The following is a 24,415-nucleotide window of genomic DNA, read 5'->3' as shown; positions in this document are numbered from 1 at the left end:
ATCCTACTTGGCTACTACTAAAGTTCCAGTGTTAGGCTAGTTCCTCAGCCCCAAATCTACCTTCTTTCTCCCAAGTCTTACTTACCATTATTTACTATTATTTGCCTATTTCCTCTGATGTTCCCTGCAAACTGTTCCTGGTTCTTGCCTAAATATGCCCCAATGTTTGAGCCTTTGCTAAAGCATCCCTCTCCATGAGAAACACCTTTTCGTCCATCCCAACCTTCAAAAACTTCATTCTTCCTTAATGCCATCAGCTCCTTGCCCCTGCTTTCTTCTCCATTTCTGCAGCACTTGGCTCTACTTTCTTATGCAGGAATCAAATCTGACCTTCTATTAGATTATCTGAGTATATGACCTAATGCTTGTACTGAAAGCAAGCTATCCATTCTGCAAGTACAATAAGAAATAGTTTTAAGTTAAAACACCAAATTTATTGCATAATATTGAACTATATGCACACACATAGAAAATAACTGTATATATATTTCATATAACTGTATATATATTTTTAATCCTGTATTTATAAAGACTGAAAAACTACCAATTTAGCAATTGGAATAAGTTTTAAAAACAAAAAGAAAAAGCAAAAATCTACAATCCTTCATCAAGATTTGATGCTTTATCACAGTTCATAAATACTTCATTTTATATAAATAAGTCGTCTCTAGTTACTAGGAATTTAAAATTAGACTTACATGGATTCTTTAATCATGTAGAATTTTCTTACTCCATGATGAGGAAGGTTGAGCATGTCATTATTTTTAAAATACATATATTTGATTTAAACACAATCCCCCCTAAAATCCCACTGTAAACAAACATTTCGAACGTGATAAAGTTTCATAATAAAGAATGTCCTTAAATCTTAGCAATTAGGGAAGAGGAAAAAAAATCTGAGTAAAAATTTTTCAATTTAAATAAAAATTGAAAAAAGGCTGCATGCATCCACTAGAAGGAGAGGAGAGGAAGGGAGCACTGAGTCAAGTAACAGAGAATGGGACAAAATAAAGAAGAAACGAAAGGAAAATCAGGGAGGACGCAGGGTACGAAAAGGAGAAAATAAGGGAAGGGAGGAAGGAGAAAATGGTAGAGGACATAAGGTGATAGAAAAAGGGAAAGTAAATTTATTATTTCTACTTTTCTTGGACAATATAGAGACTCAAAATAGTCAATGCAACTTGCTCCAAAAGCGAGAGTGGAAGAGGTGGGTCTATCAATTAACCTTATTGTCAAAGGGACAAGGATGAGCAAGAAAAAATTAGGCTCAGCTGCAATGAATGCTAAGCTGCTCTGCACATCTTTTAAAACGTCTAGGAAATAGGCACAGCCATGGGAAAGTTGCTATTCCCTCAAGAACTTTTTAAAAGCAAGATATGTTTATATAGGCTCCCATAAATTCTTAGGAGTTCTGCCAAAATAATGGACCCAGACTCAGCTTTTTGGAATTGGGAGTTTCTGAAGTAGTCCTTTCCTCCTTTGGGTTAAAGGAGGGCTGCAACAAGCCAGAGGCATTTCCAAGTGTACAGAGGAAGGTGATGTTCTTGCATGCACAGATAAGAAAGGACGGGTCAGTCTAAATCATTCTTAAAGAGGAATGAGAAGTTAAGAGAAGGACAAGGAAGCACTGTGAGAAAAGATCAGGGCTGAGAGAGACATTTGGGAAATTAAAGTTTAAAAATCCACTGACATTTCATCCAGCAGAGTGCAACACATTCACAAGTGCAAGGAATACTGGGTAGTTTGGTTTAAAACAAAAACAAAAACACCTCCCATACGAGGGCCAATTTTTCACCCCATCCCCAACCTCTAATTTTTCAAAAAGGTTGTTTACTGCTATACAATCCCAGAAACATATCAACCAGGCTCAGTATTTAAAAGTCCCAACCCACTTAGACAATAAAAAAATAGAAATCACTCCCCATGATTTTCTGTATAGGCCTCAATGTGGACACTGAGGAACGAAGGGAAATACTGGACAAGCTGAGGAGCCTCAGGCCAAACTAAACCCTTCATAGTTGTCAAGGGCCTGGGTCAGCCGGGCACTCAGAATCTCTTTGCTGCTGTACTTGGGGAGGTCAAGAAGGTTGTAGCAAGTGTGGGCCACCGGCAAGTACTCCTCCCCGCTGGCTGTGGACTGGATGACAATCTGCAGACTGGCCATGCCATAGATGGGAATCCGATCGCTGCCTGTCAGGAACACTGGGGAGAATGAGAAATGGCATTAGCAGCTAAGCAAACGGAAAATGGATCTCAGAGATCCTTCTAGCAACAGGAGAGGAAGGCATGACACCCTGTGGCTTGCATGAGAAGTACAATTACATTTATGTGCCAATATGCATCCTGTGGAATGATGCTTAGATGCCCTTAAGAAAAAAAAAGGCCTCAATCAAATGTATGCCCTCACAAATGTTAGGAGATTTCACAAAATCAAAGAGGGAAGGAATTGTTGTCATAGGAAAACAGGAGCTGATCTTAAGGGGAAAACAGGAAGAAGACTGAAGTCTCTGACCTCAAGGTCTGCTCTCACCTCAAGTGCCTGATGCCTGTGCCACCTTGTCTACGGAATTCCATTTAGGATCTATTTGCTCTCCTTTCCATGTCTCCATTTTTCTTAAACCCGAAGAGCTGACCCAAATATTATGTTAGACATTGCACTCTTGTGACATGCACTGTGACTTGGCAAAAGAGAGAGAGGGAGACAGACAAAGACAGCCAGCTGTCTTTCCTTGTTTTCTAGTGCTGAACAACATTCTCATAGTTGAATTGCTGGAAACTACTATAAGAAAATCATTAGTTAAGAAGCACTTTCAAATAACCTGCCATTCCCTGAGGCTGTGATACATAAACTTTCTTGCCAAAAATCTCCAGAGTTAACAAACATTTCCATGAGTCTAATGAACAGAAAGTGCCGTTTTCTAGGGAAATCCCAGGACCATGAGCAGGCATCTCTTGAATGTCAGAGCCCTACAAGCTCACTTGGCAAACCTTAACCTGTCATTCAGCTCTTCCACTACTGCTTCTCAATAGCCAACGCAGCCAGGCAGAGGAAAAGTGGTCCCTCTTTTTAAGAATTCTTGTGTAAGATCTCCACTTCCTCTCATCCTTGCTCCCATGTGAGCAGCAGAACCTGTTAAGTCCTACATTAATACTAATATATGCTCCATCTTATAAAGCAAAATAGACTGCCTATCAAACCTGTGCTTTGATTTTACATGACTAAAATTCTGTACTATGCACTAGCTAATTTCTGATGCTGATTACACACAGACACAAACTGAGAAATATTTCAACTATTTTTAAAAGGCTGAATTTGTTCATGTAAATTAGAATTCATTCTCCTTTCCAAAGGTATTATTACCCTTCTCAAATGTCATTCAGCCAGCCACAAAGGTCTACATATTGTGTGATTCAATTTGCATGAAATATCCAGAATAGGCAAATCCATAGAGACAGAAAGACTGGTGGGGGAGTTGGGAAGAAATGGAGAATGACTGCTAATAGGTATGGGGTTTCTTTTTTGAGGTTATGAATGTATTCTACAATTGACTGTGTGATAGTTTCACAACTGTGTGTATACTGAAATATACACTTTAAATGAGTATGGTAGATAAATTATAGCCCAATAAAGCTGCTATAAATCACACCTTCCCAGTTCCATCTGGATACTTTGTAATGTATTTTAAAGGCTAGAGAGATAAGAGAGGTTAATCCAAACAATTTGACTTCATAAATGTAATACTTGAATAACTTACATATAAAATAATTGGTATTTTTAGAATAATTTAAAAATCAGGCCGGGAGTGGTGGCTCACACCTGTAATCCCAGCATTTTGGGAGGCCAAAACAGGCAGATCACTTGAGGTCAGGAGTTCAAGACCAGGACCAGTCTGGGCAACATGGTGAAACCCCATCTCTACTAAAAATACAAAAATCCGCCGGGCATGGTGGCAGGTGCCTGTAGTCCTACCTACTTGGGAGGCTGAGGCATGAGAATCACTTGAACCCAGGAGGCAGAGGTTGCAGTGAGCTGAGATCACACCACTGCACTCCAGCCTGGGCAACAGCGTAAGACTCTGTCTCAAAAAAAAAAAAAAGAAAGAAAAGAAAAATTAGTGAGATGTTTCTTTTCTTCCTTTCATGCAACCCCTCTTGTTAGGCAACAGAGCTCGATTAACAACCTATATTGTGCCTGAGATATCATTAAGACAAAAAGCATACACATAGTGAATTACCTGGTCTTTACCATTTAAATGAGTTAAGCCTCAGCTGTGGAGCATATCATCCTATACTGTATGTAAGACTAAAATGTAGACAAATACCATATTGAGATTACTGATACTTACAGAGAAACTTCTTCTTCTTTTCCAGTGGAAACTCATGAAATGTTTCCCAAAATAGTTTTACAGTGGGATGTGTGGCCGAGTAATCTCCCTTGTAGATGGCAGTCTGTCCAAAAAAAGAGAAAAAGAAAAAAATGTATCTTGGAAGAATATTATAGTGGACATTATATATCATTTGCATTTGAGGCTAAGAAATAAGTGCTGAGATACAGGACACCTCTAAATCTAACTCAACCACAGTATGCTTGGAACAAGACCAGGTTCTGGGAACACCTCCCCAGGCTGCTGCTGCTTTGCCGGAGTTAAAGGAGTTAAAGGATCTTTTGTGCTTACCTCTTCCAGTTCTTCCCAGTTGTAGTTGCTGTTCCCCACCATCATAGCCCTCAGTTCTGAAGGCTGGAAGAGCTCAAGTACTTTGCCACCACACACCTTTAGGAAGCCACTAGAGAAGGCTGTGTACCATTCATGAACTGAGATTTGGAAGACATAATTCACATAAGCATCCACAAATTCCTGCCTGCCAGAACACAAAAGAAATCAATACATTTAGCTCAAAGTCTTGTAAAGCTTATGAAGTTACTCTTCTACACTGAGATTGGGAGTGATAAAAAATGGAATTTCATCAAATTCTCACATCAGGAGGCATCCTAAGGCATCATATAGTTTACCAGCTCTCCTCTCCTCCCTCTCCATCCCCAGCCCTAACATTCCACCAAGTGCCTCAGGTGATCCAAGGCAGGATAAGCCAGATAGGAAGGGGAGAAGGCCAGGTACATAGAACTAAACTACTGGCTTTACTTGAGGTATTCCAGTTTTCATGTTAAAAGTCCTGCTTAAAATTTAGTGTGGAAAAAATAATAAGACCTTTTCTGCTTAAAATAAAAAGTCTAAGATAACAGTTCTAGGCCACTTTCCCTATCCTCAGAAACAAATAAAGATAAACCACTTGATATTTGTATCCTCACCTATTTTAAAAGGTTCATTTTATACTTCCTTATTTATAAAACCTTTACCTCTTGGAAGAACCATCTCAAATAATGGCTCCATCTCAGTAATAATCAGGCAAATGCAAATGAAGACGAGTGAATTGTCATTTGCACTCATCAGACTGGCCTAAGTTTAAAAATCAGATTATATCAATATGGTGAAGGTGTGGGGAAAACGGAAACCTCATAGGCAGCTGGTAGGAAGATAAACTGAAATGATGGGAACCACATATCACAACCATGGAAATATATAAAGATCAACCAAATGAGAAGAGCGAAGGCTATTTTTTCAGAGCGCTATAGCAAGAGAGTCAGCCACTGTCACTTGTGTTGTGGCAGAGACTCAAAGTCAAGCAGAGGAGTGGAAAAGCTTTACAGTGGAAAGAGGGAAGGCTTCAGGTACACTCTGATTGGAGGCTGCTAGCCTGGGGAAGCTGCAGGTGGGCTCACTAGAAGTGAGGCATCCTATGTGACTGGCTAAGGGTGTGTATTTGGCTTTCTCTGGTTGGCCCTAAGTTGGAAGTAGGAACAAAAATTAGGGAAGTTGCTGATTATTAATCACATCCTGGCCTATTTGGGCCCACCGTTACAGAAGTTATTGAGAGAGATGGCAATCAGCCTGCCTGCAAGTCTGACTTATAGCAGGCTGGCTTCCTGGGCTGCTTATTGCAGATAAGAGGTTGGTTTCCTGGGCAGCTTGCTGCAGATTGTGGGTCTCAGCTCCATGTTTATTTATATATGGCCTGGCCATTGTCCATAGGTATATTCGGTCTCTCACAAGTGGAAATATAAACTGTGAACCTAGACAGAAACATTTTGGGGGGAAATTCTGTCATTATCTAGAGAAGTTGAAAATGTAAATACCCTTGACCATGCCACTGTGCTAGCGGGTAGGTAATGCAGAGATGCTAACATATGTGCACAAGAAGATGAGTGCAGGGAAGTTTACTGCAGCATTTTCTTGTAATATAGAGAATTTAGAGAAACAAAACTAAATATCCATTAATATGAATGTGGACAAGGAAAAGATGGTAGAGTCATATGATGGAAACCATGAAGCAGAGCACTTTGATGGAATTAACTATATCTATACTTAGCAAAATGAATAGAATCTCAAGAACAATGCTGAGTGAAAATCGAGTATTTGCATGTTCAGTAAAATATGATGGCATTTATGTAAGTTGTGTTTTAACACTTAAAACAATGCTACTTATAAAAGGTAGTAGCTCTGTCACTTAGAGCTTGTGACCCTTGGGCAAGTTATTTAATTTCTCCATGCCTCTGTGTCCTCATTTGTAAAATGGGGAGAGTAAGAGTAGATAACTCATGAGACTGCTTTAGGATTAAATGAGTGAATACATGTAAGAGTGCTTAAACCAAGGCTCATGTATAACAATTGCTTTGTAAATATTAGCTAGTATTATCGTATTGTTTATGGATATGAGATTTTGCTTATGAGTATGAAATTATAAATATGATGCATACATAAGATGTGTTCATTTTTAAAAACAAAGACATTAATGTAAAAAGATCTTTGTCTAGCCAGGTATGGTGGCTCATGCCTATAATCCCAGCACTTTGGGAGGCTGAGGCAGGCAGATGGCTTCAGCCCAGAATTCAAAACCAGCCTGGGCAACATGGCGAGACCCAGTCTCTACAAAAAATTAGCCAGGCCTGGTGGTGCATGCCTGTAGTCCCAGCTGCTCAGAAGGCTGAGGTGGGAGGATTGCCTGAGCCCAGGAGGTCAAGGCTGCAGTGAGCCATGATCACGCCACTGTACTTCAGCCCGGGTGACAAAGCAAGACCCTATCTCAAAAAAAAAAAAAAAAAAAAAAAAAAAATCTGTTTTAACACACATGTTTATTATAAAAAGTATAAAAACATAAAAAAACCATATCAAATTCATAAGAGTTTTGTCTGTGTAAGAAAGAAGGGTGGGAAGAGGGGAATGGAATTAAGGGTATGTACAGTGGTATCAGTAATTTTTTTCTTTTATTAAAAAATCTGAAGCAAATACCTGTTGACTGTGGATCATATATGCAAATATTTGTCACATTAACTTTTTGTATTTTAGATTAAAAACAATCTTAAAACTTCACATCATGAAGATAGTTATTTACTACTTATCCATCACTGTAATTTAATACTTCATAAAGCTACATTTGAATTATTGGGTTTCCTCCAAGCAGATACTTTTTACATGTTCACCATCCACACCAATAACTAGCCAACAAATGGTGTAATACAGTGGATAAGTGAGGCAGACAGGGGTTCAAATCCAGGCTCTGCCACCTTCTGTATCTAACTAGTAAGCCTCCCTTTCCCCATTTTTAAAATGGTATAAGTGTGCAATCTTTAAAATAAAGGCACTAATGTAAAAAGATTATTGTACACGTTAATCATTGAAGCTGAAAGTTTCTCACACCGTATATAACACCTCACTTCTCTGAAACCCATTACACTAAACTAATGACATTTTTCTGATACAATTACCCAAGAGAAACACCATCACAACAATTTTTATTACAGACTGTGATGGTTAATTTTATAGGTCAACTTGGCTAGGCTATGTTGTTTGGTCAAACACCAGTCTGGATGTTGTTAAGATTTTTTTTTAGTCAGGATGAACATTTAAATTCATCGACTTTGAGTAAAGCAGGTTACCCTCCATAATGTGGGTAGGCCATATCCAATCAGTTGAAGGCCTTAAGAGAAAAAGACTTGAGGTCCTCCAAAGAGGAAAGAATTCTGCCTCCAGACTGTCTTTGGACTCAAGATTTAAATATTAACTATTGCCAGAATTTCTAGCCTGACAGCCTACCCTGCAGATTTCGGGTTTGACAGCCCCCACAATCACATGAACCAATTCTTTAAAATAAATCCCTCCCTGCCCCCACCCCCCTCGGCCTCACACCCTGTTGGTTCTGTTTCTCTGGAGAACACTAACATATAGATTTCGGTACTAAGAAGTACAGTACTACAACAGCAAATACCTAAAAATGTAGATGTGCCTTTGAAACTAGGAAATAGGTAGAGCCTGAAAGAGTTTTGAGGAGCTTGATAGAAAAACCTAGATTTCACTTAAGAGACTATTGGTAGAAATAGCTCAACAGTCTCAGGAAGCAGCCTGAGACTCTCACCATCTACATACCCAATCTTGAACCTTTTAGCTAGCAGCCTCTGGTCTTCCTTTTTAGCAACACTAAACAGACTAAAGCCACTTTGGAAAACAGTGTGGCAGCTTCTTATGAAGTTAAGCATACATTTACTGTATGACCCAGCAATCCCACTGCTAGGTATCTACCCAAGAGAAATAAAAGTCCATGCTCATAGAGAAACTGGTAGATGAATGATCACAGCATTATTCACAATTATGAAAAACTGCAAACAACACAAATGGGAATACTACCCAATAATAAAAAGTAAAATAAAAAATAATAAAAAATAAATTTACTAATATATATACAACAACATAAATCAATCTCAAATGTACTCTGCTAGTAAAAAAAGCCAGGCTCAAATGGCTACATTCATATGATTCAATTTACCTGACATTCTGGATAAAACAGAAGTACTGAGACAGAGAACAGCACAGTGCTCACCAGGGCTGGATGTTGGGGAAGGGCCACAAGGGACTTTTAGGGGGCTATTTACTGTTCTATATCTTGATTACTACAGTGTTTACTGTATTTGCTTGTGAAAGCACCCCCAAAAGGGCAAATTTTACTGTTATGTAAATGATACCTCAATAAGCCAGACTTTTTTAAAAACAGTCTAGTTTAACACTAAGTTTTAAGATCTGTTGAGACAGGAAAATAAAAATCTTGAAAGATGAACATGCCCTAAATATTTCAAGCAAGTTAAGTTAGTCAAATGAATTTAACCAAAATGTGGGATTTTTTTTAAAGTCTGTCACAACTTCCATACTATAGGGGTCAAAAGGCCTGTTTTCTGCCCCTGAATCTGTCAATTAAGTGATACATGCAGTAAGATGATTTCACTGTATTTGCTTCTAAGTTTACTATCTGTAAAATGAGAAACATCATTCCTTATCTCAAGGTAGCTGTAGCCATCAAAAGAGATGATATATGGGAGTGGGAAAGAAGGCAAAGAAGACAGTGAGCCAGTAAGAAGATGGTGAGCAAGGTAAAGAAGACGGTTGGGGGAAGGTGGGGAAGACCGTGGGGGAAGGTGGAGAAGAATATAGGAAGACGGTGGGGCTGGGTGGGTGGGTGGGGAGGAAGACGGTGGGGCTGGGTGGGTGGGTGGGGAAGAAGACGGTGGGGCTGGGTGGGTGGGTGGGGAGGAAGACGGTGGGGCTGGGTGGGTGGGTGGGGAGGAAGACGGTGGGGCTGGGTGGGTGGGTGGGGAGGAAGACGGTGGGGCTGGGTGGGTGGGTGGGGAGGAAGACGGTGGGGCTGGGTGGGTGGGTGGGGAGGGAGGAAGACGGTGGGGCTGGGTGGGTGGGTGGGGAGGGAGGAAGACGGTGGGGCTGGGTGGGTGGGTGGGGAGGAAGACGGTGGGGCTGGGTGGGTGGGTGGGGAGGAAGACGGTGGGGCTGGGTGGGTGGGTGGGGAGGAAGACGGTGGGGCTGGGTGGGTGGGTGGGGAGGAAGACGGTGGGGCTGGGTGGGTGGGTGGGGAAGAAGAGGGTAGGGGTGGGTGGGTGGGGAAGAAGAGGGTAGGGGTGGGTGGGTGGGGAAGAAGAGGGTAGGGGTGAGTGGATGAGTGGGGTGGGGCTGGGTGGGTTGGTGGGGAGGAAGAGGGCGGGGCTGGGGGTGGATGGGAAGAGGGTGGGGCTGGGGGTGGGGAAGAAGAGGGTGAGGAGGATGGGGAAGAAGAGGGTGAAGAGGGTGAGGAAGAAGAGGGTGAGGAGAGTGAGGAAAAAGTTCGGGAGGGGAAGGTGAGGAAGAAGGCAGTGGGTGGGGAAGAAGAGGGTGAGGAGGGTGGGGGAAGAAGAGGGTGAGGAAGATGAGGGAAGAAGAAGGTGAGGAGGGTGAGGAAGAAGAGGGTGAGGAGGGTGGGGAAGAAGAGGGTGAGGAGGATGGGGAAGAAGAAGGTGAGGAGGGTGAGGAAGAAGAGGGTGAGGAAGGTGGGGGAAGAAGAGGGTGAGGAGGGTGGGGGAAGAAGAGGGTGAGGAGGGTGGGGGAAGAAGAGGGTGAGGAGGGTGGGGAAGAAGAGGGTGAGGAGGGTGGGGAAGAAGAGGGTGAGGAGGGTGGGGAAGAAGAGGGTGAGGAAGGTGGGGAAGAAGAGGGTGAGGAAGGTGGGGAAGAAGAGGGTGAGGAAGGTGGGGAAGAAGAGGGTGAGGAGGGTGGGGAAGAAGAGGGTGAGGAGGGTGGGGAAGAAGAGGGTGAGGAAGGTGGGGAAGAAGAGGGTGAGGAGGGTGGGGAAGAAGAGGGTGAGGAGGGTGGGGAAGAAGAGGGTGAGGAGGGTGGGGAAGAAGAGGGTGAGGAGGGTGGGGAAGAAGAGGGTGAGGAGGGTGGGGAAGAAGAGGGTGAGGAGGGTGGGGAAGAAGAGGGTGAGGAAGGTGGGGAAGAAGAGGGTGAGGAGGGTGGGGAAGAAGAGGGTGAGGAGGGTGGGGAAGAAGAGGGTGAGGAAGGTGGGGAAGAAGAGGGTGAGGAGGGTGGGGAAGAAGAGGGTGAGGAAGGTGGGTGAAGAAGAGGGTGAGGAAGGTGGGGGAAGAAGAGGGTGAGGAAGGTGGGGGAAGAAGAGGGTGAGGAAGGTGGGGGAAGAAGAGGGTGAGGAGGGTGGGGAAGAAGAGGGTGAGGAGGGTGGGGAAGAAGAGGGTGAGGAAGGAGGCAGTGAGTGGGGAAGAAGAGGGTGAGGAGGGTGGGGAAGAAGAGGATGAGGAAGGAGGCAGTGAGTGGGGAAGAAGAGGGTGAGGAAGGTGGGGAAGAAGAGGGTGAGGAAGGTGGGGAAGAAGAGGGTGAGGAAGGAGGCAGTGAGTGGGGAAGAAGAGGGTGAGGAGGGTGGGGAAGAAGAAGGTGAGGAGGGTGAGGAAGAAGAGGGTGAGGAAGGAGGCAGTGAGTGGGGAAGAAGGCGGGGAAGAAGACGGGCAGAAGGTGGGGCATAAGACAGTGCAGGGGAGGGGCAGGAGGGAGGGAGAAGACGTGGTATGGAAAGGTGTGAAAACAGATAGTGGGGAAGGCAGGGAAGCAGACGGTGTCGGGGGAAGGCCGGGAGACGAACGTGAGCCGGGTGGGATAGATGGCACATGCTTTAACCAAGATAAGAGGGGGCCTTGGCCCTGGGCCCCATGCTTTAGAGAGACTTGCTTTTTTTCAGCCCTCCTCAAGCTTTAGTCCTTCCCACAGGCCAAAGATTCTGTAGGATTTTCTAGAACACACACCAGGACACCGGGAACTCTGAGATTTCCTACCCAAATGGCTCCAAAACTGCTTCCAGGGGCGTCCTGCTGAGAGACGACCTTGACACCAGGATATGTGCCGCTAGGTGTGTGGGATGGCCAAGGGGGTGCTGGGTGGACACACAGGTACAGAGCTTAGATATGCAAGCTGCCCTATCCACACACATGCACCCCAAGTCCCCAAAGGGGTGGAATGGAGCCAGCTTGCCCGTTCCTCCACTGCATGGAGAGGAATGTGGAGGAATCTAAGAGGTGATCAAACGCCAGCTATGGAGAGAGATGCAGAGGAAAGCGAAGACATATGCACTGGCATTTGTAGAAGGGCCTGGATGGGGGTGAGGAGCACACGGAAAACGGTCTGAGGCCATCTATGCAGTTCCTGAAGAAGCACCTCGGGCAGCCACTGACACTCCCAGCCCAGCTCTACAGGGGGGTGGGTACATGGGTGGGCTGGGAACAGGGTGTCTGTCCAACAGGCGGGTGTTGAGGGCCCATAAGATGTCAGGGTAGCAACAGGAGGAATCTGGTGCAGTATGAGCGCACGGCCGTCAGCTGATAGTGGGAAGCCAGTCAAGTGCCGCGAAAGCAGGAGGCGGGGCCGCAGCCAACGTCATTCCCGCGGCCGCGCGTCACTGCCACTTGCCGCATCCGCAAGATCTCTCTGGACCAGCTCGGGTGCAGGGCCTCTGCGGGAGCCCTCCTAGACCTCTGCGGCTTCTCCTCTAACATGGCCGACTCGGAAAACCAGGGGCCTGCGGAGCCTAGCCAGGCGGCGGCGGCAGCGGAGGCAGCGGCGGAGGAGGTAATGGCGGAAGGCGGTGCGCAGGGTGGAGACTGTGACAGCGCGGCTGGTGACCCTGACAGCGCGGCTGGTGAGATGGCTGAGGAACCCCAGACCCCTGCAGAGAATGCCCCAAAGCCGAAAAATGACTTTATCGAGAGCCTGCCTAATTCGGTGAAATGCCGAGTCCTGGCCCTCAAAAAGCTGCAGAAGCGATGCGATAAGATAGAAGCCAAATTTGATAAGGAATTTCAGGCTCTGGAAAAAAAGTATAATGACATCTATAAGCCCCTACTCGCCAAGATCCAAGAGCTCACCGGCGAGATGGAGGGGTGTGCATGGACCTTGGAGGGGGAGGAGGAGGAGGAAGAGGAGTACGAGGATGACGAGGAGGAGGGGGAAGAAGAGGAGGAGGAGGAGGAGGCTGCGGCAGAGGCTGCCGCGGGGGCCAAACATGACGATGCCCACGCCGAGATGCCTGATGACGCCAAGAAGTAAGGGGGGCAGAGGTGGATGAAGAGAAAGCCCACGAAGAAAAAAGCCTGGTTTTGTTTTTCCCAGAATATTGGTGGACTTAAAAAGGCTCAGGTTTTTGACCAAAATACAATGTGAATTTATTCTGACATTCCTAAAATAGATTAAATTGAAGCAATTAGATCCTGGCCAGCTCAATTCAAATTAGACTTTTATTTTGAACATAATAAATACATCAAAAGGTGTCAAAGAAAACCGAATTAAGCCCAAAATTATGTTTTCATGGTCTCTTCTCTGAGGACTGAGGTTTACAAAGGGTGTTAGTAGATGCGAAGTAAAGAACGTCACTTTGAAACCCATTCATCACACAGCATACGCTACACATGGAACACCCAAGCCATGACTGAACACGTTCTCAGTGCTTAATTCTTAAATTTCTTTACTCATGACATTTCGCAGTGCAGAGAAGGCAGAACCCAAGAAAAACGTCATCTTTGAGACTTTGCTTTTGTAACGCAGACATCAGCTTTACACTTCACAGGAGATTGATGGCATTGAGGAAGACTGCAATGGAGATCATGACACTACTGTTAATAAGGCCAGGAAAACTGCCATTTCAAGTTCTGAAAAATGTTTTGAGTATTTGAATTTAGAGAAGCAACATGGTTCCAAGAAGGAGGGTGTAAAACCTGTAAAATACTGTCAACATATGTACTCATTAGTTACAATCTCATGTTTGTGTTTTCTTAGTAGTGCCTATTTACAAATACGTAAAAAATACCCCAAATGTGTTTAAGTATTAAATCACTTTACCTAGCGTTTTAGAAATATTAATTTACTTGAAGAGATGTAGAATGTAGCAAATTCTGTAAAGCATGTGTATCCAGCGTTATGTACTTTGAGCCTTGTGACGTCTTTCTGTCATGTAGCTTTTAGGGTGTAGCTGTGAAAATCATCAGAACTCTTCACTGAAGCTAATGTTTGGAAAAAACATATACTTGAAGAACCAATCCAAGTGTGTGCCCCTACCCCCTGCTCAGAAGTAGAAAGGGTTTAAGTTTGCTTGTATTAGCTGTGCCTTCATTATTTTGCTATGTAAATGTGACATATTAATTATAAAATGGTGCATAATCAAATTTTACTGCTTGAGGACAGATGCATACAGTAAGGATTTTTAGGAAGAATATATTTAATGTAAAGACTCTTAGCTTCTGTGTGGGTTTTGAATTATGTGTGAGCCAGTGATCTATAAAGAAACATAAGCTTAAAGTTGTTTATCACTGTGGTGTTAATAAAACAGTATTTTCAAAAAATATATACAAAAGACTTCGTACTGTGACTGCCTGTATTCAAATCCCAGCTCTGCCTCCTATTAGTAATGTACCTTAGGCAACTCAGCTAATACTCTCAGTGCTCAGTTTCTCCTCATCTACAAAAGGGAATAGGAATAGTCCCTTCCTCATGGGTTACTATGAAGAGCAAATGGATTAATACATATAAAGCCTATAGAATAGCGTCCAAACCATATAAGTACTGAATAATTCTTAGCTATTATTATTACATGAAAGATAAAGACAGTGATTGGAAATTCAATCCTCCTTCTCTCCTGTTACAAAATGGGAGAAACGGACATCACTACATCCCTCCCTATGTTTATGATTCCTTATTATGAGAGAAGAATGTGGCCTTTAATTCAGAAATGCAGGAAATTAAACTATCTTGTTTTGGTTTCCTCAATATAATATCAGGTTTTTATCATCTCCCAGAAAGGATAAAAAAGGCAATTTCAACTTTATGTTTGCTTCATTCTTAATGAAGCAGAAAGTTTTTTTAAAAAACTGGACTCCAGAAAAATTAAAAAATCAGATGCCATTTGCTTCCTTTTCCCCGAAGGGTTAAAATTACAAAGAAGCAAAATTATATTGCTTTATCCTAGGGAATGGAAGGCAGCACTGACCTGTTGCTAATAACAACAGATTGTTGAGTACAAACAACCTTAAGGTAATGTTAATCTTCCTTATGCTCAGGCCAACCAAAAGAGAAAATCAGAATAATATATTACATACGAAGTTCTGATTATCTTAATCATATGATTATCTTAATAGAGAAAAAATCTAATAAAATTTAATATTCATTTCTTATATCCAGGAATGAGAAAGACTATCATTTTACTATTTTTCTGGGTCCAGTAAAAAGCAAAAATGATTGAAACACAACTAAGAGGCATAAGTATTGGGAAATGTTTTTTACATATAGAAAACCCAAGATAATCAACTGGAAAACAATTCAATTTAATAAGTTTGATGAATTGACCAGTTATCAGATAAATACACAAAAACCAATAACCATTTATAGGCACTAATAATGATCAAAATATATGTGAAAGGCTCTCACAGTAAAAATAAGAAATCAAAACATTTATAAAACCTCTAATAAGAAATGTGTATAACCTATGTAAAAATAAAAAACAAATAAACATAACATAAGCCTTTGGATAGTAAGATTGAATATCACAAAAATGTCAGTTCTTCCCAAATTAACTTTTATCACAATTCTAACGAAAACTCAAACTGGATCTGGAACCTAATATAATTACCATAATGTTCACCTTAAGAACAGCTAACAAAACCTTTAGCAATTTGGAAACAGTTTAGATTTTTACCTCAGACTACAGACTAATTGAAGAAAATATATTAAATATCAATTACTGGACAGGGAATGGCTAGGATTAGAGTGATATAAGACCAAAAGAAATAACACACATGACAACACAAAAATTAAGAAATCACAGAGTTAAAGACACTCTACATTTTCAAAACCAAAAACAGAGGATAAAACCTACAATAAATATGGATGGTAAAGGGTTAATAGTCATACACATAATGAAGAGATCCTATGAATCATATGAAAATTATTAAGTCCTACTAGAGAAATACATAAAGGAAATCAGCAGAGTCTCTAAAAAGAGGAAAGACTGCAAACCCTGCCTGAGGCAGAAAGAACTCACCTAGTGCTGCGTGTTCCTGAACCTGCAGCACTAGGTGAGCCAGGGCTCTGGCAGGGTCTAGAGACAAGCGTTCCTAGCTATGTGCTCTGGCCAGCAATCTTTCTTTTGTTTATGATAAGACTTTAGCTATGGGGTTTTCTAGCTTAGAGAATTGTTGGCCACTTCTCTAAGGATACAGGGATGTTTGTGATGTCAAGCGATTTCTGCCATTTCCTAACTGGGCTAATCTTTATATTGTTTCCTGGACTGCTTATTTGGTAGTTTCTCTGGCAACCCAAAAACCTACATGTTAACATCTAGCAGGATACCCTTGCTTCAAGGTAGGTCAAACACTATCATTCATAAACCATTTTAACCTATCATAGGCCAAAATTAGTCAACAAAACACAAAATAACTGGCAGAAAGAAACGCAGCATGCAATACACAACCAACTCTCTGAGTGTTATGCAGAAAACTGGCATGCCGATGCTTACTGTGAAAACTGGCATGGCAGCTCTCTCTGCCTGAGAATGTACACTGAATGCATACACATAGACACATTTACACATATACACACACATACACACTTTTTATTGAGGTGAAATTCGCATAACATAAAATTAACCATTTTAAAGGTAACAATTCAGTGGCATTTTGTACATTCACAATGCTGTGCAACCACAAATGAATTAACCTTCTAGTTAATTCATTTTTTAAACAAATATTTTAGAGGTAAACAGCAGTAAAATACATCAATACTGTGTAGAGTATGTAAAGTAGCCTATGTGTGAAAGAAATGCAACTTTTTTTTTTTTTTTTTTAAAGAATACACACCATGTTTCTAAGGACTGGGTGAAATGGTGATAATGACATACAAGGGAGTATAATTCATTAGCAAAATCAATTTATCAAAAATATCTACCAACAAATTCAAATGTCATACATTTTAATTCCATTTCACCCCTGAGACCTTATCATTAAAAAGCAAATTTAAAGGCACAAAATCCTTTATACACAAAAGATGCTTGATATAGTCTTATTAAAAATGGTGGTGGTGGGGAAGAGAAAAAAGAGGAATAAAAAAGAACATACAAACAAGCCAAATATTCAACAGTGAAGAAACAGAAAAATACACATTCACATAGCAGACCATGCAGTCACTATTAAGGGCATTCATGAGGACTTTGAAATAGCATTTTAAATATAAGCATTGTCTTCACCTAAGTTTAAAAATTCAGACATTCCATTTCATACGTATATTAGTTATGTTTTTAACTATTCCAATTTTGCTTTTTAAAAACATTACCTAGTCGGCCTGAAACAAAAAACAGCAAAGTCTTCAAAGTCATTTTTCTTCCTAGGGGGAAAGGAGGATGGGAACTCTTGAGCCCCAGCCTTAGCCCCTGAGAGGCCATATGCTGATGCCAATGGAGCGCAGTCTAACTCAAACCACCTGGCTTTGAATCCTGGCTCTGGTTTAGAATCCTGGACTTCTAGCTGTGTAACCTTGAACAAGAGACTTATGCCTGTCTGTGCCTTAGTTTCCTCATCAGTAAATGGGGAGGCTTACATGTAAAATATTTCAAATAGTGTCTGACGCATGGTAAGCACTCAAGAAGTGTTACTGGTATTTTAATTCTGCTGTTCCTGTAATAGTCCAGTGCAAATACAATGCAGATCTTAAAGACTGCAATCCTCAGAAACAATCCTGAAAGATCAACTGAAGTCTGCCAGCGGTCCTGAAGTAGATCTTAAGGAGCAAGAAGTGTTTGTCATGCATGAGTTTTATTCTCAGGTTCTCACTACGGAATCTAGATGCCCTTTGAAGCATTTACCTTAAGTTTGGCATTTCTTACTATGTGATCTTTTTACTCTACTCTCTGCCCCCCACTGCCCCACCCCCCAGCCCCATGTGTGTGTCATCCGTTTCTTTTTTAACATGGGGAAAATGGGAAGACAGCAATTGCATTTAATTTGATTGCATCAAATTAAGGTAAATTTTAGGGAATCTAGAATGATATATGGGTTTTTCACTAATGGTAATAACACCATGTTATAGACCATAAGAAATGCTTAACCATGAGTAGTCATGTGATATAGTATTATCCAGATGTGACTACCAGCTGGTGGCAAGATTTGTCTATGATGCAGCCACCAGTAATCAGCCACAGATGTTCTTTTACCTGGATGCCTACAACTCATTTGACTGTGTAGGTTCTGTCCAAGGATAGAAAGCATTTTAAAACCAAATGAAATGGAATAAATTATGAATACAGAATTGGTATTCCTCTGGCATTTTCCCCTGGGGCAGCAATGCCAGCAAATATCTTACTGTTAACAAAAACAGCCTCAATGCCAGAAGTATCTGTGTATACAACTGCCTAAGTTAAAAGTCCAGTAGGTATTCTTCTTACAGCTCTTTCATTTTCTTAGTCATATAATTTAGGACTGCCAATGACTACATTATGGCATACAGCCAAGGAAATAATGACTATAATGATCAATCTTTTATAACTTCATACAGCCTTTCTTACCAGGACCTCAATGTACTTTGTTGGTAAGATTTCTATTTTGTGCAGCATAAAATGAAAAGAAAAAAAAGTTCACTCATGTCTTTTTCTGGTGGTCCCTAACCAAAACAGCTATAGTAAAGAGTACAGCAGTAACCATGAATGGGACTGGTGTCCGTATAAGAGTCATGAAAGCTTGCTTCCCATCGCTGCTGTCTACCATGCTAGGATACAACGAGAAGTCAGCAGTCTGCAACGTGGAAGAAGGCCCTCGCCAGAACCTAACCATGCTGGCAGCCTAATCTTGGACTTCCAGCCTCCAGAACGTGACAAATACATTTGTGTTGTTTATAAGCCATCCAGTTTATCGTACTTTTTTACAGCAGCCCAAACGAAGACAAACAGGTAACTGTGACAGCAACAGGGTCTCCTGCCTGTCACTGAGTGACAAAGACATGTACATCAGTGCCTAAAGCAGCATGGATGAGTTCACAGTGTACTCAATGAGTACTCTGAAAAACCAAAATCTAAATTTCTACCTAGTACAGAAGTTGTTCTCTACATCTTGAACACAGTAAAATGCAATCAAAATTTCTCTGTCTGAAACGACAACTCAGATTTTTCCATCCCTTTACAGAGCACCTTTCACGTTTATATCCTCTTCTCTACTTTCTAGTATCCAAATCTTAGTAGGCTTCCAAACTTAGCTCTATCTCGTATCTGTCCTCCCAGATGCATCTGTCCAAGCTGACTTCTCTGAACGCCTTCAGATTCAACCACCCAATTTAGTCTTCATATTCCATTTATGGTTGCATCTGAGAACAGCTTATCACCCTAAACAAACTGTGTTATATTTTACTATTCCTGCAGTTTCTCCCACAACTGTTGAGTCAATTCAATTGTTGATTCAAAGAAATGTCTGTTGAATAAGGAGAAAGACAGTGAGAGTGACAGGGAGAGAGAAATGGAGAAACAGAAAGAGAAAAATTCAGACTCAGAAAGAAAAAAAAAAAAGAGACAAAAAATATGCTAAGAGAAATAACTTGACAAAGATATGAAAAGGAGTAATAAGTTCTGGCCACTGCCTCAATTGCAGACTACATTGCCAACTGCCTATTCCTGCACTAGGTCATTCATTTCCCCAGCCACTGGATCATACTCACAGAGCATTATGATGACTCAGCAGAGAATGAGGACGCTCTGAATGTTCCCCTTCCTCAGGATGCTTGCCTATCCCACTGTTAGCTTCTAACAAATGATGCACACATTATCTTGTCTGAAACTTAATGCAAAAGCTAAGACATTGTTTGAAAGGCTACGTATGTATCTACATACGTACTTACACGCATCCACAATGTTATAAAGCAATCCCCAAAACCAGGAAGGAAGACAAATCAGCTGGGCTAACAAATCTGCTTTATGATCTGCCATAAATTTCCCAATTCTAAAAACATTATCTTATTATATGGAATAAAAAGCCTGTTCTTATTAAGGAAATAAACATCCTGAAAATAAATTATTTACTGTTAACAAAAGTACCAATGTTATATAAAGGAAACTGCTTCTAGCCCCAAGAGATTCTTATCAATGGTTTTGATTGCAACATTCTTACTTGAATCAAGACTAGCCTCTATATTAGGTTTCTAGAGCCAAGATAATTCCATCAACTGAAGCCAGTTTTGTTGGGTGTCTGGGTGGCTTCTGCATCATTTCACTCAACTCTGATACTATAGCTCACTTTCCCCAAAGCTGAGGCTTCTTGGATAGTCTGGAAGGTTTACATGACAAAAAAAAAAAAAAACGGTTACTGAATGCTGTATGAGATCACACTAGCTTCGAATTGTTTGTTAAAATGTCAAGGATGGGCCAGGAGCGGTGGCTCATGCCTGTAATCCCAGCACTTTGGGAGGCCGAGGCGGGCAGATCAGCTCAGGTCAGGAGTTCGAGACCAGCCTGGCCAACATGGCAAAACCCCGTCTCTACTAAAAATACAAAAATTAGCCGGGCATGGTGGTACACACCTGTAATCCTAGTTATGCGGGAGGCCGAGGCAGAAGAATCACTTGAACCCAGGAGGTGAAGGTTGCAGTGAGCCGAGATGGCACAATTGCACTCCAGCCTTGGAGACAGAGTGAGACTCTGTCTCGGAAAAAAAAAAAAAAAAAAAAAAAAGTAGTCAAGGATGAAAGAAGTCTGTCAATATTTTTCTATCTTTTTTTTTTTTTTTTTTTTTTTTTTTTTTTTTTTTTTGCAGGGAGGGGGAGATGAGGTCTTGCTTTGTTGTCCAGGCTGGAGTGCAGAGGCATGATCATGGCTCACTACAGCCTCCACTTTCCAAGCTCAAGTGATCCTCCCACCTTTGCCTCCTGAGTAGCTGGAACTACAGATGTGCACTGCCACACATCTGGCTAATTTTTTTTTTTTTTGTACTTTTTTGTAGAGACTTGGTTTTGCTATCTTGCCCACGCTGGTCTTGAACTTCTGAGCTCAAGCAATTCACCCACCTTGGCCTCCCAAAGTTCTGGGATTACAGGCATGAGCCACTGCATCCAGCCCATTCCTATTTTCAAAAGGAAAGATTATGGAAGAAAATCAAGATAGATCACTTGGATAGAGTTAATTTAATAGGATCTCCAATTGCATCTTCCCAACTATTTAGAGGAAGAAGCCAATAAAAGTCCAGAGTGAGTTTTACTTAATTTTCCTGCATGCATACAAACACCGTCTAGTTTCTCCACATCTGTATCTTTTTTCATAGCTTAAATGAAACTTTGCTTTCCTCTTTAAAGGCTTCCAAAGAAAGACTGTCATTCTCTCACCTTTCCCACCCCCTACTTGCTCTTTCCTTAAGCCAGGAAGTTTCAATGCTAGTCTATGTGCAAATTATGCTCAAATCCTCAAGAGTCTGCATGTTATTCTAACTTACATAGCTCCTCTAAGAAATTACGTTTTCCTTGTCCTTGTTTTTCATTTCACCACTTCTTTCTTGTTGATTCTTGCTGTAAGTGACCTCAAATTTAATAGTGATTGAGGCTCACATAACTAATTAAAAAATATTCATATAAGACTTCTTTATTGAGATATATAAATTTTCTGCTCTAAACACAATCACCTGGGTATCACAAAGACATATCAAAATCAATATATTCAAAATGGAACTTTCCCTTGAACCTGCTTTATAGACTCTGTTTCCTATTAGTTAGTGTTTGAATTAGAAACCTCAGCATTATTATCAATATATGGCTCTCTCATGCCATCCATATATAATCAGACACTAGCTCCTATTTGGTTATATAACCAACTCTGTTTCCCACTGCCTTCATTCTGGCTGTTAACATCCTTTACCTGAGCTACCTTAAAAGCCTCCTAATGGGTATCCCTGCACATGGTCTATTTCCACATGACCCTCAAAGTAATCTTTCTAAAATAGAAACCAACCATGTTCTACTCCAAGTGCAGTTCAAGGCCTTGATAACCTCCACTCTGATGCTACTATAGTCTCCCTTCACCCGTACACAAGTCCCCACTCCACAAGTACCCAACATTCTCTGTCATGTGTCAAACTGGAGAGTCCCGACTCATCTGGTGCCTAAAATGTTTCCTCCAACTTGCATTTTTTAATGTCTGATAAAAGTGTTGTAGCCTCTTACCCTAGTACCGTGGTACCTGGGCTACAACTTCTATCACATACACTGGATTCTATCGCAATTATTCCATACATTGACCCTTCTCAACTAATCCCAAGCTTCTAAGGATAGAAGTTATTCACCCTCTATACCCAGCAATATGGCTGGCACACAGTGGGCACTCAGTGTTTATAAAGTAAATTGATTTCATGCAGATTAGCACAATTTAATATAAAAGTAAGCAAAATTATCTTCTCTCCTCTAAAGAGTTAACTCAGAGATTATGAATCATCCTGAAAAATCAAATGTACCTGAATTTGTTGTTATGATCCAGACTCTATGACAAATCATTCAGCAGTAAAATAGCAGTGATAGTAAGCACCTTTATACAATTCATTTATTCAACACATATTTTTTGAGTATTTTTGTGCCAGGCACTCTGTTAGATACTAGAAACTCTGTGCTAGATGCTAGGAGTTCATTCATTCCAAAGTATTTTCCTGTAAATTATCTCATTTCATTCTCACAGCCATCCCATAAAGTAGAGAGGACAGTGATTATAATCCCCATTTGGCAGATGAGAAAACTGAAACCAGTTTACGTAACTTGCTCAAAGCCAAAAAGATGCAGCTCTAGAACTAAAACAGTCATCTCCTGAATCTAGGCCTGGTGCTTGCTCTGCTTTAAAAATTATTTAAAATCTGTAAATTCTTGCCCTTATCACCATTACCTCCTCTGAAGAAGGTATTAATATTAAAAAGTAATTTTTATTTTGGTCTTAAATGTAAAACTGCAGAAATATGAAGTAGCAGCATCTGCAGCAGTCCAAGGTCAGGACTAACCTGTTATCCCTGCACACAGTCACATTATCTCCCCCAGGTATGAGCTTCTTCTGTTCAATCACTCCATAGCTTTCTCGGCAGATCTATATTTAAGGTGGAAAAAAGAAATATTTCAATTTTGTTGACCATTCATCTTTCTAGAACTCAAATGACCGAGAGAGGCTTTAGGAACAAATGTAGTTTCATAACTATTACAGAAAATTAGTGGGAGAATAATCAGAACTTGAGTCAGAAAACATTAGCATGTTAAAAAACATCTTTTGTTTTAGGACATGGAGTTGCCAATAAATGCAATCAAGGAGAAAATGACACGAACTCAAGAATATGTGTCAAGAGTAGGAAGGATCATTTCTTCAATAATTTTCCTAAGTGCACAGATTAATCATTCATTCATTTATTCAACACACTCACTGAACCCCTATAACACTCAAGACACTATGATAAAAATAATTTGATTCAAAGAAGTCTCTGACTTTTTTCTATGATTTGAAGAAGAACTAATGGTAATTATCACTCTAATGATGGTAAGAGAGGTAGCCACAATCCTAAGTAAACTGTGGAAATTCTTACCGTGAAGTTGAGGCAGAAAGTCTCCTCCACATCCTCCCCGGGGTAATCTAAAAGCTCTTGGAGACTCCTAATCATAGAATGACAGAAAACGAAAAGTAGCAAGTCAGACACTGCTGCAACAGTGTTTCTACTTCAGTTACATGTCCAGACAATTTCCAAGGAAAAACTATGAAAGAAGATTCTGGAATAAACATAAATCCAGACGGACAGAAAATAATGTACCTTGCAGAGAATTATGGCACTAGACCTACAAAATATTCATTAATTATTCTCTCTTCTTACCGACAAATCTTATTAGACTTGAAAAGAAATTCAGATGGATTTTTAATCTGACATACTTGGGTCCTCTTAACTCTGGTGTAGCTTGCAAGTGTGTGTGTATACATATAAATGAGGAGATGGTATTGCAGGGGCCCTCCAGCCAGCTTCACTGGCTTATGCATTAGTAAAATAATCCTTCCATCATACAAAATTTAAAAAGCCACAAAGTCACCACATCCACTGAGGAATCTTAATGGCTTACTTGTTAACGCAGAAGTCTCTATATAGTAAAGACCAGGGGTGCCCAATCTTTTGGCTTCCCCAGGCCACATTGGAAGAAGAATTGCCTTGGGCCACATGTAAAATACACTCACATTAATTTTTTTTTAAGAGATGGAGAGAGGAAAATAAGTTGTATTTGAGAGGTTATGCATTCCACAGGCATAACAAGCTGATATTTTACATGCCAAATGTGTCCATAAAAATATACTATCTCCGTGTAATTCAGCATAAAACACTGCTAACTGTCTTCAACAATATAATTTTAAATGATTGATTTCAGACACTCCAAAAATTCACAAGCCAAGAAAACTGTCATAGTTGTTCACCTTCTCCCTAATGTTAACCAGTGAAAAAAGAGCTTCTTTTTAAATATTTTTTTCTTCCTTG

General features: G+C 41.0%; 2 protein-coding genes across 5 annotated transcripts in view; one reads left to right on the top strand and one right to left on the bottom strand.

Moving 5' to 3' along the window:
- Positions 1-412: 412 nt before the first annotated feature.
- HERC3 (HECT and RLD domain containing E3 ubiquitin protein ligase 3) overlaps positions 413-24,415 on the bottom strand; it is a 117,190-nt gene continuing 93,187 nt past the window's right edge. For all 4 annotated transcript variants that reach the window (XM_054485351.2, XM_063663881.1, XM_063663882.1 and 1 more), the window contains 5 exons: positions 23,486-23,552; positions 22,916-22,998; positions 4,677-4,860; positions 4,347-4,449; positions 413-2,202 (listed from right to left, as the gene is read on the bottom strand). In XM_054485351.2, coding sequence (XP_054341326.1) covers positions 1,994-2,202; positions 4,347-4,449; positions 4,677-4,860; positions 22,916-22,998; positions 23,486-23,552 — 646 coding nt within the window. In that variant the 3' untranslated portion in view covers positions 413-1,993. The remainder of the gene's footprint in view (positions 2,203-4,346; positions 4,450-4,676; positions 4,861-22,915; positions 22,999-23,485; positions 23,553-24,415) is intronic.
- Positions 12,296-14,281, top strand: NAP1L5 (nucleosome assembly protein 1 like 5). The gene has a single exon (XM_054485361.2). It carries the CDS (start codon positions 12,423-12,425, stop codon positions 12,972-12,974), a length of 552 nt encoding a protein of 183 aa, XP_054341336.1. The 5' UTR covers positions 12,296-12,422; the 3' UTR covers positions 12,975-14,281.

Source organism: Pongo pygmaeus, chromosome 3 (genome assembly GCF_028885625.2).
Source record: "Pongo pygmaeus isolate AG05252 chromosome 3, NHGRI_mPonPyg2-v2.0_pri, whole genome shotgun sequence".
NCBI classification, from domain to species: Eukaryota; Metazoa; Chordata; class Mammalia; order Primates; family Hominidae; genus Pongo; species Pongo pygmaeus.
This window is presented reverse-complemented; position numbering and strand designations above follow the sequence as displayed.

What these genes read in the sequence shown, in the direction of transcription:
- NAP1L5 (XM_054485361.2), top strand. Translation starts at nt 12,423, where the DNA reads ATGGCCGACTCGGAAAACCAGGGGCCTGCGGAGCCTAGCCAGGCGGCG.